This window comes from Gymnodraco acuticeps, unplaced genomic scaffold (genome assembly GCF_902827175.1).
Source record: "Gymnodraco acuticeps unplaced genomic scaffold, fGymAcu1.1, whole genome shotgun sequence".
Lineage (NCBI taxonomy): Eukaryota > Metazoa > Chordata > Actinopteri > Perciformes > Bathydraconidae > Gymnodraco > Gymnodraco acuticeps.
In genome coordinates this window covers 2,018,899-2,034,198 of record NW_022990459.1, presented here as the reverse complement: position 1 = coordinate 2,034,198, position 15,300 = coordinate 2,018,899, and the positions used below count along the sequence as shown (strand labels likewise).

The 15,300-nt window shown below is 41.8% G+C and overlaps 1 protein-coding gene across 1 annotated transcript in view; it reads right to left on the bottom strand.

Annotated features, from left to right (window-relative positions):
- The window catches only part of LOC117552439, a 61,070-nt gene that overhangs the window by 20,346 nt on the left and 25,424 nt on the right, over nucleotides 1-15,300 (bottom strand). Inside the window, exons 7-10 of the mRNA XM_034225847.1 lie at nucleotides 13,146-13,346; nucleotides 10,792-10,868; nucleotides 9,705-9,810; nucleotides 550-780 (exon numbers count right to left, since the gene is read on the bottom strand). Coding sequence (XP_034081738.1) covers nucleotides 550-780; nucleotides 9,705-9,810; nucleotides 10,792-10,868; nucleotides 13,146-13,346 — 615 coding nt within the window. The remainder of the gene's footprint in view (nucleotides 1-549; nucleotides 781-9,704; nucleotides 9,811-10,791; nucleotides 10,869-13,145; nucleotides 13,347-15,300) is intronic.

The window sequence follows — 15,300 nt, the reverse complement described above, 5'->3', positions numbered from 1 at the left end:
AGAGCACCTTGTTTGATTGGTGCCCATAGTTATCAATGAATCCCTGAAGCGTTGAAAATATTTATTTTACGACAAAGGAAAGGAACTTGTGGTGGCTGGAGGTTGAAAAAATGATCTTCCAAGTACAGTATTATTCAAATTGGACCAAAACAGCCTGTGAGAAGAAAGGCTTAAGTGCTGCAACCTAATGTGGAAGTTTCCATATATTTAGCTTTGTTTTACTAGCTAACTGTCATCTGGAGTGTTGCCAGATCGGGGTTTACACGTGTAAAACAGGTTAAGGTTAATAGGTTTAGTAAAAGGTTTAATCTGATTTAGTCTGCCCAAGGTCTAAACATGTTTGTTTGCTGTTGTTATGTCTCATGCATGAATAAGAGCACATGTTTTGCAAAATTAGTATGAAAGATTTAAAGATGTGAAAATGTAGAGAATTCAAAACATCTAGGCTTCAAGGAATATGATAAAAAAACAAAATAGGAAGTGGGTTTAAAAGGGACAAAGTAGGAGTGAGGTATAAACAATCTTGTATTGATAATGTAACAAACTCACAGTCCTCGAAGTTGGAGCGACCGTTGTTGCTACTTTGCTGATGAGGCGTTTCGTCCTGCAGTTTGGAAAGAATGCTCAGCACCTTTGTTTTCTTCTCCTCCATCCTTCTGTGAATCTCCTCAATTCTGTTGTCAAGACTCCCGGGCCTCCTTCCTCCGTCAGAGTACTCGACATGTTCCCCCCGACCAGGATAATTGGACTCTTCTTCGATGGGGCCCCCTTCATCTGAACCTGAAGCGGAGAGATACAACATAAAATACATTAAGAAATGTAATGGAGTCTTGCATCGAGCAGTCTTTTTTCTTATTGCATCGGACAGGGGTTGGCTTTTTATATAGAAATACTGTAATCAATACTGTCCTGAAACACATCTGTATTCATAGTCGTCCACACGGATGTAGCCACTTGGTAAAAAGCACTGAAAACCCATTTCAGTTCCTCTAACAAGCACTAATTCTCATCACATTGTTCTCTTAAATACCACAGTCACATTTCCCTTCAGCCCTTTCAGGGTCTCACTAAGGAACGGACGCTCTCCCTGAAACTTAAACAGCCAATTAAGAGCCCCATTATCTGTGAATATAAAGTCCACAGAATACACTTTTAGGTGTAGCAGCGCAGAGACAAAGAGCCATCAATGCAGACTTGAGCTTAAGGAGGGCTTTGATTGTCTTCCATCAGAGTTTTGGAATCTTTTCTTGTTACTTATGCAAACGTGAGTGGTACTTCGCATGAGCGATAATTCAAATGCGATGTGTTTTGAGATGGGTTCATTAATAAGGAGGAGAAAGCTTGACCGGTTTGGAAGCTGACAGCAGATTCATCGAGGCTTCCCAACATGGTGGTGTGGATTCATTTTTCCCGTCAGTGAGCGCACAGAGGTCAGCAGCCCAGATTGATGCGGCCATGTCTCATTTGACAGGCCGTCTTCCACCAGGCTGCACACAATCACACGCTCACGTCCGCCTCATCGTCCTGCTGGAGTCTCAATGTCACCAAAACAGACGACGGGATGAGAAATGTACCCGTCTTTTGACAACAAATTCCAAATGTCTTAATCTTTTCATCTGCAACATAAAGTAGGCATGTCCAGCCATGCAGTGGGGTGGTTTGTAAACTACCTCTCTGAAAGGTCCCAATGTGTTCATTTTGATGGGCTGTCTTCTGAGTGGTTGGACATTGCAAATGGTGTACCCCAAGGTTCTGTTTTAGGTCCACTTTTATTCTCCATCTACATCAACAGTTTAGGTGAAAATGTGGATGAAGCTACTTTACATTTTTATGCGGATGATACCGTGATGTACTGTGCAGGTCCCTCCATTAAGGACGCTGGTGTTAAATTACAGGCTGTTTTTAACATTATTCAGACTCAGCTTTCTGAACTTAAGCTTCTTTTAAATGTTGAGAAAACCAAGGTAATGCTCTTTTCTAAAGCTAAAAAGACACCAGAGCCTGTTTTAGATATTGTAACTACGCAAGGAATACAACTTGAAGTGGTTACCTGTTACAAATACCTTGGTATCTGGCTTGATGATTGTCTCACTTTTAAACTTCATGTCAATAACCTGCTTAAAACACTGAGGGTTAGGCTAGGTTTCTTCTACAGGAACAAAAGTCCTGTTTCTCGCTTGAGGCAAGGAAAAGGCTAGTCACTGTGACCTTTTTACCTGTGCTGGACTATGGTGATTTGATGTATATGAATGCACCTGCCAATTGCCTGGTCAAGTTAGATGCTGCGTATCACAGTGCACTGAGATTTGTGACAAACTGTAAAGCATTAACCCATCACTGTACCCTGTATGCAAGGGCTGGTTTGCTTTCACTAACTGTACAGAGGCTCAGTCACTGGTACATTTTTATATACAAAGCCATGTTAGGGAAACTTCCATCTTATATCTGCTCCCTGATCTCATAGAAAATTGTGAAGGCTACTGCCTGAGATCGAATGCTGTGGTTTTATTAAATGTGCCAACTGCTAGGACTGTCTTAGGGAAGACAGCTTTTAGATGCGCAGCTCCTCTGTCTTGGAATAGTCTGCAAATGAAATGGAAACTGAACAATCTGGTGCCACTAAATGTTTTTAAAGCTCGGTTGGATGCTAGTCAATCGGAAGCTATTGGTACCTGTTCATGTGGATAATTATGTAAATGATGCTGTATGATGTCCTTTTGTTGTTCTATTTATGTTTTATGTTTCATGTGGAACTACTTGAGCAGGTCTCCCTTGAAAAAGAGATCAATGATCTCAATGAGATTTATCTGTATAAATAAAGGTTTGAAATGAAATGAAAGTAAATGTCTAGGATATCTCTAGAGACATCATTATGAATGTGATGAGAAAATACTGTTTTTCAAAATCATATATTAACTTCATAAAATACAAGATATTTATAAAAATGTTTATTGATGTGTTGTTTAATTTAACTGATTGATGAAATGTTTTATAAATTCGAAAATAGTGATTTTACCAGCAGAGTAGTTTACTCCGCTTTTAGCTCGACTCAAGGCGCTCAGAAGCAATGCATTGTGGGGCAGTTGAGTTGGTGCAGTAAGTGGGCGCCGCATACTTTTACTATTTAAGTATATATACAGGTATTTTCTCACGTACACAACATCCACAAGCCGTGTCAATTAACTAAATAATTCTACGTCATAACTAGTATACAAAAAATGCACGTTCGACACAGCCCTTGAGCCACAATCAAATGTAAATCAGTTTTTAGTGTCCTCTGTAAACTTGGTCCCAATATTTGTATTCCTGTTCAACTTGCAGCATTTCTGTATTTGGTTGTGTTTTCTATACATGCAGCAATTGAGTGTCAGACGAGTGAAGACGTCTTCCTTGTTCCCTTGTGTTTTCCTTAGTTGTATTGTGTTGAGTCTCCAAGGTGACGTCTTCACATTGGTTGTTCTGTCTGATAAAAAGAAAGGGAATCCAACGCTATTAATTTTGCAGACATAATAAACAGTAGAAAGCTACAATATCCTCTCATGTCAGAGGCTTGTTGCATCAAATGTTTGGAGTTTTTTCTTAATAAAATGATCCTGACGATTAATTAAAGTGGACCTATCATGCTATTTTTAGGCAATAGCATAGGTCTCAGATATATAAAAATATATCAAAAACATGTCTATGAAGTGTTTTGCTCAAAATACCAAACAGATCTCCCATTCTAGCCATGCCTCATATCCCTCTATTTCAAAAGTGCTGATTTTGGGTTTAAAGCTTTAAAAAAAATTCAATTGATAAAAAATTTAAATTGATAACAAATAAAAAAGGAGGGGGCTGAGCTCATGCGGGACCGGCAGCTACTGTCTAAACTAAATACTGCGGTGATGAAACGCCATATCATGGATTATCAAGGATTATCTCTGAAACAGTATGGAGCTCAAAGGCTTTCTCTCTTGCCGGTTATACCACAAGGTGAGTTCCTTTTTATTTCCTGCTTCTTCACACACATGCTCTTTAGTACAGGTTAGCTCTAGCGATGCTAATGTAAACATGCACCGACCATATGTGACCTGCTCTATCGAAATCAGTCGCATTGACCCGAAGACACATTTTGAGTTGTATACACTGCTGGAAAGAGGAGATTCCTAGCTTTCTAATGATATCAGGATTGTTGTTGTACTCCAAATATTAAGCGAAATATGTCACATTATATAATGACTGTCACCGAGTCATCATTTTGAGAAAAAGGCCTTCAAAGTTTCCTCTTCTCTGGAATCCATCGATCTGATTGATTATTAGCGGAGCAAATGATCAAAATACTACGGAGGGAAGATATTTTCGTTTGGATTACTGGTCTGGGGGAAGCTCGCGAGTGTGTGTGTTTGTGTAATTTTGCGTTTGTGTGTATTGTGTTTGTTTCCCGGGGAAAACCCTCACGAGAAACACCGGCTGTTGTTATGCCTGCTGTGACGTTAAGTTACTCCGTTCTCCGCTTGTAATTATGCCGTTACAAGCTTCAGAGTTGTATTTATCATCTGAATTTGCCGAAACAAGTTTAATATTCTGAAAGCCAAGACTTTGTTTAATTTAAATCAGATGAAAACAAACTGTAACGGACCCTGCCGTGTTATCTATGATTACTATACTCTTACATTCATAATTTCAGCCGGAGGGAGGGGGGCGGCGCTGCGGAAGAGCAGATTGCGAGTGAGAGGTGCCTGTCATCTTCCCTTTACAAGCTTCAAAAATGTATTTATCGTGTGATTTTGGAAATAAAAGTTTCATATTCTGAAAGCCAAGACTTTGTTTATTTAAAATCAAAACAAAACACCCGAACCCCGAAAAAATAGTTTTTTACGCAAATCCACGTTTATTTTGAAATGAGCCGTAGCGACTTCCGACTGATTTCGATAGAGCGGGTCACATATTACATCCAAAACAGTCGGGCATTGTTTCCGATAGGGCCGTGGGTGTAAAGCCAGCCTACATTTCCGATATTACGTCATATCGGACGCAAATCTGGATCAACTCCGTTGTAGCCCCGTTTTTAGAGATTTGGGTACGGAGGAAAAGAGGGTTTTATTTTCTGATGCTGCGTGAGTTCCCTGACACACCGGGGACACATATTTATGTATAAAAGACATCAAAAAGTGCATTTTGCATGATAGGTCCCCTTTAAGTAAAACTAATGATCAACTTCTGGATCAACTCAAAACTGATAGAAAACCTGTCCAATCTTTTTTCTCGCACTGAATCTATAAATCCAAACAGATCTTGTAATGTACCATCTTTAAAAAGTTTAAAGCAGGTTGAAACCGCAACAAATTATTCAGGATTTGGTTTCCTCCTTTTGAAACCCTCCTATCCTAACCTCCACCGTGGCCTAATCCATGAATGCTCAGCAGTGATTACTGGTCAGTTAAAGCTGGAAACAAGAGCCCATCTAAAAACACACAGAGCAGGTTACCATACCAACAGCAGCATCTGAACACAGCAGATAGCTGGATTTGGCTGCGAGCGGCAGAGTCAAATCCCCTCGCTGATCTAAAAAAGGCTGGCAAGGACAATAAATACACACACACACACACACACACACACACACACACACACACACACACACACACACACACACACACACACACACACACACACACACACACACACACCGCCCACCCTACGTCCGACCCTCTGCTAGACACACACTGCCTGCCCTTTACCATCCAGCGCACCAGGCACAGGCAAGAAGGTCGGACTTGTATCTCTTTCTTCAAATGTTTGGGAAAGGGATGAGCATCAGCGAGACAATCAGCGTGCAGAGGCTATTCACTGATGCCACCCAGAGCTTTCACTCCTCTATCTGCTGGAAGAATGGCAGAATAGAAAATCCTCACCAATTTATTATTCATGGGGAGGGGATTTTCCTTTCAGGGCTCCTTTATCGGAGCCTTTCCCAACACGTCACTCTCTCTATCAGCCCTGACAAGTGCCAATCAAAGGGCTTGAGTCCAGGTTTTTGGGGAAACGCTGGAGGATTTCAGAGACAATAGCCAATGAGTCCACAGAGATGGTGGCTTAGAGACAATGGTGACATGGCTACACTGTCAGTGTGTGGTCCTCTGGGGGGGAAACGATCCTTGCTTAGTACACGACTAATCTCTGCTTGCACCATCTCTGTCTTTCTGGAGGCTAATCTGTCCCGTAGCTTCCTCAGCTTTCTGGAACAATCCTCCAGGGTCAGTTCAGATTAGTGCTCTTTGTGGCCCAGCACATCGCTACATTCATTTGGATGCTAACATCTTTAGTAGCAGCTGAATGCTAAACACTGGAGTGAAGGCAGAGTGACCTGGGCAGCGGGGAAACAGTCAAGAAACAATTATGAGGAGGGGGATTATTCTACCTATGAATTCCTGATGAGCAGAAACAGACAAAGGTCTAAACATGAGCCTCACTGGGGAACAGGAGCATCTCATCACAGCTGATATCCGGCTGTGCTTTAATCTCAGAATTGCTCGACAATTGACGATTTATTTAGAGACAGGTGGGCAATTCATTGAAATTGAAAAGCCATCAGAAAAAATTGTTAATCAGGATAAATAAAAAAATTAAATAAAATTGAATTGAATTTCCCCTTGTGTATTAATAGTCTGCCTTCTTCTTATTCTTCATCTTCTGACGTGCTGGTGATTTTAAACACTTTTCACCCTTTCAGACCATTGCACAAGGTTTTCTGTGGCTCTGGAGAAGCTTTACAAAATTTGAAGAAATGTGTTGTGAGTTTCCCCAAATTGCAATAATGAATCCAGAGTACCACTTTTAGTTTGCAATATTTCAGAGAGAGTGAAAAGAAAGACAAAAACGTTTTTTTGCACAAACAGTCCAAAAGGCGAAAAATACCAAAGCTGCATTTTACAATGTTGTTTAAACAACACTGACCCATCATAAAGTTGTTAATGGTGAACGTGTTAGCATAGAGTTGCTTTTTACACATCAAAACAGTAAGGCCTATTGTCTGAGCAGACAGTAAAATGCTCTCTAGGGCAATGTGGAATAAAGTTAGGAGGTTATTCTCTGTTGGCTTGTCACTCCAAGTGACCAATTTCAAATTATACATACTCATTTGATATATAACTAAAGGATAACTAAGGGATATATAACTAAAGGAAAGTACATTGTTGGTTGTTTTGCTTGATAAATAACCAAAACTTATGAACTGAACTTCAGCCATTTCAACATAAAAACAAAATTTTCAACCTAAAATCAATTATTGCAGATGCAAACAGCGTCTCAGTCCAATTTTCTCGACTCTCTCATACACATTGAGTCATGATGGGGTCATTCCCTCCATTACAAGGAAGCTCTATTCAAAGGTTGAACTGCTCGCACCTCCAGGGAAACCAAATCTCACCTTTCCCTACAAAGACATGCCACACACTGGGCATCTTTTAGAGACTGTGACCTCAGGCGTGACCCCTCCACGCCCTGCTGATGACCCCCCCCCCCCCCCCCTTCTGCCCCACATAGAGTGTGACCATGCCTTTGGCCTACCAAAGGTCAAAGCACACAAGCCATCACCATGATGCTCTGAGGGACATCTTTTTTCCCTAGTCAAGGTTTGCCTAATCCTTATGGGGCAGTTAAACAGGGAAAGCCATGTCGTAAAATGCGCAAGGAGCTGAAAAACGTTTTAAAGCTGCAGGGAATTGAAAACATTGTGTGCCATGACAATGGATGTACATTGTATTCAATTAACAAGCTGATAAATCAATCATTCTCTGTAATGAAGAAACTCTTCAAACATATAAAGCTCATTCCTAGTTGCAGGGATAACAGAGGTGTGGTCAACCAAGAAATAAAGTAACACATTGCACAGTATAGTAAAAAAGGTTTCTATTCATTTCAGGGCCCCAGACTAACTTAGGCTACCTGAATGTTTTTTAACAGGACGAGTAATCATTGCTACGACTAGTCAAGTGGTTTTGACCTTTAAATTGGTGGAGATCGTATTTCAGCAGCCATGAAAACTAATACTTCCCTGTGATGCAATGATGCAGTCACCCCTTAAGCTATACAGTATAAGGTTGCATCATTGTTCACCATCTACACAGACGTGCCAAGACACTGCATAATGCCTTCAAGTGTCTTTGATATTGTTTTAGAAATATCTGGATTGCTAGTTGAAAGTTTTGACCTTGAATTTAAATCTCTAATGGGCTCAAACAAACTGGTTAGTGGAAATGGTTTTCCAAACAGGTAAAAGTGTTTGTAGCTCTTTCTGAATTGCCAGGCTCAAAGGTGGGAAGTGAAGCCTGCTGTCGTAGAAAGGGGTGACACCCTAGGACCAGTACAAATAGAGATAACCGGGGAAACTCCCATGTTTCACTCGATTTTAAACATAAAATGGGACGAAAGTGGCTCAGTGAAGAAGAAAAAAGGGATCATATGAAAACAGCTTTCTTCCCTTCACACACCTGGTTGATTGCCTTATACATCGGGCATGTTTGATGGACTGGCAAATTTGAAAAGAATACAAAAAATGTACATTGACATCTGAGGTAGCTGGGAGCACCATGATGCCTTAAATCAGGATAATCACAACAGGATCATGTTGTCTCTTGTTTTAAAAATAGATGGATTGCCGCAACAGCCTGATCTAAAGTTCTACTCTTGGATTTATTTCATCACCAAAAATCCCTGAGTAATATAATAATTAACTTTAGCATCCTTGAAAGTTGACATAAGGAATATCGGAGTAGAAAGACAGACTGTGAGCCTGTCCTAAACGGTTAGCTGCTGCTTGGCCCTCAGACATATCAATCTTGGACATGATGGATGCGTTTGTAATATCCTCAAGGAACACAGCATAGCATGGACCATTAGTGATACAGCGCAATGACTGAAACTGGAGTGATTCACTAGCTGGACATGAAAAAAAAAGGGGTGTGATTTGAGTTTGACAGATGTGGTTTATGAAGACGGGAGAAAAAAGAGACAGCTATCAGCTAAAGCATGTGTGAAACTTTCGTGAAATGTACTTATTGTGGTTTGTTTAGGTTCTTAATAAATGTTTGGCCCAACTTAAAGTCAAATTTATATCATCATCATCATATTTGCTTTACTTCTATGATGGCATAGCAACCTTTCTTTGTATTTTTTTCAATTTAGGTAAAGCATGTCAATAAACTATATATTTCATGCCCTTGATGTGATTCTCAAGTCCTAGTGTGGCCTTGGGTTTGACACCCCTGAGCTAAAGGATGGCTCTCCACTTCCATGAGCTAGCAGTACGTCAGCAACATGTTTCCTGTGTTTGGCTGCCAGCTTTCCAGTGTTTGTGGTCCGTACAGTAAGCGCTGCCTCTGAACCATCATTCATGAATGTGCACAGGCGGGCCACACAGGTATAGGTGATACTGCGAGCCAGCTGGCCCTAGCAAGGATTAGCGGGCTTAAGTGTACCCGAGGCGAGGGAACGCCAAACACAGCGCTGACAGTGAGGAAACAATGGCTCCTCCAAAACTAGAGTTGACCGGGACTGAGTGGGCTTTTACCGGATCAGACGCTAATGGTGGAGAAGGGCTCTTGTATTGATTAACTATTGTTGCTAAAGGCTCTTAAGAGAGCTTTTTAACAGAGAGGCGATATTTCATAGCAGCACACACAGATCAAGAGAAAAACATTTCTAGATAGATTTAATGGATACAGTACCCGGAATGGAATTGCAGGGAGAATAGGTGGGTGTGGACATGTTGCATGATGGACTCTTATCTATGATCCATGATGATGGTGACCCAGAACCCCCGTCAGACCCATCCTGCAAGAAGACAGAAGAAACCTTTAGCAAGCGTTAAACCAAGATGGAAAAAAATAGCTTACATTTGCAAGTAATTACCATCGGTGTCCAATGTTCTGCAGATGCATTACAGGAATGCACAACACTAGTTTTTATTATGCACAAATTGACTTTTCGTAGAACATCGAGGGTATCGCCAAAAGAACATTACAAATATTCCTTACCCTTACCCAGAACCAGCAGCTCCTCCCACTCCCCAACTCAGACATGCCGCTGGTTTATCAGTTTCTCTTCTTTATAAATAATCCAGTGTGTTGATACTTGCTTCAGTGAGGTGCATTATGCAAATGTTGGTATGAATCCTGCTCTGAGCACTCCAGCCCGTCATTGTGGTTGGACATAATTGCAGGGGGCTTATGAGTCTCATTCATGATTTTCAGGGGCCCTCTCTCATTCGTCATAAAGGGGAGATTAATCGTAGATCACGTGGAGCACCTGCGTCCATTCCACCGCAGTGCAGCATGCACAAGCCCTGTTTACCCCCCTGACCCCTCACCCCTCAGCCCCTGTCTGATCCTGCTGCTGGAGCATCCTCTGAAAGAATCCCACCGCGCCGGGCATTGCGCCGAGTGAACCCCCCTGCAATGAGCTGGTGTAAAAGCCTGCCTGCTCCTGTACAGTCTCCCCCCCACCCAGCCCGTGACTGATTAACCACACACCTGCTGCACGCCGCATGCCCTCTGTTATATTGTGTCTCAATTATCAACAACAATTTGGCTCGCTTTACTGGAACGACAGTTATAAATGCATGCCAGTTAAAGTTCGTAAAAGGGGGTCTTTGTGTGGCAGGTTTGAGGTTATTGTGTGATAGGAGTTGATTATCCAAGGTCTAGTGTTTGCTCACGACAAGGAGCAGTCCTGCTTTTGGAGAAAATCTGATAGATGAACGGAGGAGGGGGGTAGAGAGTGAAAAGCGGTTTCACAAGGGGCAGCGGCACTCACCGATTTGTTTTCCTGGACTTTCCCTGCGGAGTCACACCTTTCAGAGATGCTGCCAGCTGTGAGGGGCCTCAGAACACCTGACAAAGGCACACAGGAGACAGCGTCAGGCTAAAAGGAGAGGAAGCAGTTCTGTGTGTTTGCAGTGGCGGAGGCAGGCAGGCGTGCTCCCGTGCATGTGTGTACATAAGTGTTAGCCCCCGGCGCACACCAAACCCCACTTATCTTTTGTACTTGAGAGTGTGCACAGATATGAGTAATGTCGTGTTTTAGTTCCAATTATGGTTTTAACCTCTGAGCAAATAATGGCAAAACACAGAGCCACAAAACCCTGGAGGAGCACCTGTCTACAGACGTGTGCCAGGTGCGAACATTGTTCCAGAGACACAGAGAGAAGGAAAGACAGGCTTCTAGAGAATTCAGACGGATTAAGTTGTAAACATTGGTGGCACTCGAATAAAACACAAAGTCACTATGGTTATCATATTTCCCTTTTGCAAAAAATAACATTTAATCATTGAGTTCTGGTGAAATCTAGCCGAGCAAATAGATTTATTTGTTTAGGTTTTGAGATATTTGGCAAAGAGATTTCTGCAGCAATGCCGATACAATGGAGCTAAATGGTATGCCAATGGTTTTGATGATAATCACATTTTTCATTGGTATCGGAGAGTTGCTACAGCTTTTTGTTTGCAGTTGGAAAGCTGTTTGGCCGTCTGAAAAAACATTACTTTTAGCATGGTAAAAGTCGTGATATTAAACGTTTGAAAGCACATCTCCAAAGAAAGAGACTTGAAAGCCAAGTGTTTACAGCGCCTGCAACATTACAGCAATGTCCTGGCTTCTATTGCAGTCTGAGGACATCTAGCGCAGAACATACTACTCGTCCCCCCCCCCCCCATTTAATGTATCTCTCTATGATACAATGAATGCAAACATTTGAGACAAGAAATTGTTTCTCAATTTTTAAACCGGGGGCTGGAACTGTTGCTCTTCGCAAATCATGATAATGTGCGGGCCAGTGGTGAACACAGATTAAAAAGTCTTAGATAAAATGACTTAGCCAATCTTCACAAAAATGTGTGATAAATCTCTGCGACAGATATGTTAAAACCTAGATAAATAAACCCTAAACTAAGGGTTTACTAACTAACTAATACCACTAAGTAAGAGATGTAATTTGGTTACACCGAACCTTTAAACGTCTACAGTTTTTATCTCATGTTATCAGACTATAAACGACAGGCGCTAGACTGAATCGCTTTTCCGCACACACTCGTCTCAGTTTCTTATCCTCTCTTATGTAAGCAGCGCTTGGTTCCAAGTGTCTCCGGCTATCTTGGTCGGGCTTTCCCGGTTAATGATCCACTTTTGCGGTTTGATCTTTATTAATATGGCACACCGTGATATCCCTATAAACCTTTCCTCTGAGCGGCCACACCTTCAGGTAGAGGCAGTTAAAGCTCACAGCGGCATGCCTGGGAGCAGATGAGAGGCGGTATCACGGATCGTTAAAAGAAAAGCCGCTCCACGCCATAAAGGTATCTCTTACTCTCAAGGCCGGCCTACAATGTTGGGTTTTTACACACACACACACACACACACACACACACACACACACACACACACACACACACACACACACACACACACACACACACACACACACACACACACACACACACACACACACACACACACACACCACACACACACACACACACACCACACACACACACACACACACACACACACACACACACACACACACACGGACACACACACACGGACACACAGACACACACACACACACACGGACACACACGGACACACAGACACACCTGTCTAACTACGCGTTGTTTTTAAGTTGGCGGTTTCTGCTTATCAAACGATCTCATTCAAACTGTCAGAAAGATTCGTCAGAGTTCAGTGAACTGAGATTGCCTGTCAGTGATGAAATAAAATATAAATAAAATCACAAATAATGATTTCACAAGAACACACATTTTAACTTTTAGACTGAATAACACATTTCAATAGTTAGAAAGAAAACTTCAATTGCTGACTAAGTTGATTTTGAGTGTGAACTTCCTCTTTTAGCCCCTGGCCTTAACACGCTGCTTGTAATAAGAATATATATATTATTTTACTGGATATATTAATCGTAAAACTTCTGTTTTAATTCATTTCCACGCTCAAATTGTTGTTTTTAGGGATAAATAACATTTATCTTATTGTGTTTTGGGTGAAGTTGTAGCTAGATTTGATCCTTTATTATGTTTTTAAAGGCTTTCATTTTTACAATATTATAAGTTTCTCTCAATCTCTCTATGCGTATTTCTCATGAAGAGCTGTACCTCCTGAAGCCAATCCCTGCTCATTTTCCATCCTGACATCGGACCAGTCCTGCCACAGTGAGAGCTCCTCTTCCTGAGGGAAGGGGCTCAGCAAGGTCTCGGGCTCCAGGCGGTCCAGGAGGAGCAGCTGGACCCGGGACAGGGAGCCCAGATTCCCCGAGTCACAGCCCACCGTCAGTGCCGCAAGGCCTGGAGAAAGCTCTGCAGGGGGGAGACAGCAGAGTCGGAAATACTGGAAAATATCCTCAGTGCTGCAGAACAAAGCAGAACAAATTGATTTGCCAGCTTGTCCTGGAGGTCCCGAGGATAAAATAAGTCCTTGAAGAATAGAAAATCCTGCATAAATGTCCCTCATATAATCAATTAGATTCAAAAAGTGTTATTGTCCACTACTATTCGCTGTATATAAAATAGGAACAAAGACGCGTTAAACAACAAATAATAGCAACATTCAAGGTTGCAAGTCAAACTGCAAAAATTCAAGAAGTCCAAAAATGATGGAATCATAGAATCAAAAGGCCATTAATGTGTTCAATTTGAATATATGTACAACCGTTGACCTTTACAAGCAAATAGCCACCATAAATTGAATAACTTGTTGAACTGGATTAGGAAATTACTGTACACAACACTGTGCTCCCTCCCCCCTAAAGTATCTCACCCCCATCGCCTCCCCTGTCCCCCCCAGGCTCCAAAGTTCTTCTCGTCACACCCAATTAAAACCGGATCAGTGACAGTGTGGCTCGCTGCCCATGCAAATCCCGGCCCACGCTGGCTGGGTGTGGAAATGCCTTTCCTCCGCGTGGGGATTTCACACAACACGCTCTGCTGCAGGTACCCCATGATACACACACACACACACACACACACACACACACACACACACACACACACACACACACACACACACACACACACACACACACACACACACACACACACACACACACACACACCACACACACACACACACACACACACACACACACAGAACGTTTTCAGTTTGTCTGTGGCATGCAACATGTCCACTCTGCTAGCTATTGTAATTTAGCTTTAAATATTTAGAGCGTACTAATGCAATATTCAAAACATAGAAAAACACACTATTTTTGTAATCGTTTAGTTAAAAATACCATTTGAATTAAATATTGTGGAGCTGAAGAGATATCCCGGCAACACATTGTAATCTACAGACTTAATACAAGATCTGATTCACACAGATCCATTCAAAAAGAATCACACCGTAATCATTTAAATATATTTTTCAATGTTAATTTGGATAAAATTAGAACCATTATCAATCCCCCCGTGAATCATACCGCAATTGCAATATCAGTCAAAAATAATCACAATACGTTTTGTTTTTTAAAATCCTGCAGAGCTGCACACACACACACACACACACACACACACACACACACACACACACACACACACACACACACACACACACACACACACACACACACACACACACACACACACACACACACACACACCCTCCAGTGAGGCTGTGTTCAGTTGGGCAGTCACACACAGATTGACGCTTGGTAAGGTGATCTCTCAGGTGAGAGAAAGGAACTGATAAATGAAGGAGTCGTTAAGAGGAAATCCCGGGGATAACTGCAGGTGTAACTTAATGTGGCGGCACACACTTTCAGTTAGGCCGGTGATTAGCCCATCATTAGCCAAAAGAAGCCACAAGATTGAAAGACACTTAACAAACACAGTGGCAGATAACGAATAACTAATCTTGTGATCGAGGTGTTGGACATACTGTTACCACCCACTCGGAGTCAGACAGGAAGTTACACTTGTAGTTCGAATGCTGTATACTTTGAAAAGATGCAACATGAGAAACATTTTTTAGTTTTCTTCTTGTATCTGAATCTTCCAATGAAGGCACTGTTTTTATTTCTCTCTCTGTGCTAAAGAACATATCTAGGATTAAAAGACTAATGTCACAGCAGGATTTGGAAAAACTTGTCCATGCTTTTATCTTCAGTAGACTGGACTACTGCAATGGTGTCTTCACAGGTCTCACTAAAAAATCTATTAGGAAGCTGCAGCTGATTCAGAACGCCGCTGCTCGAGTCCTCACTAACACTAAGAAAGTGGATCACATCACTCCTGTTCTGAAGTCTTGACACTGGCT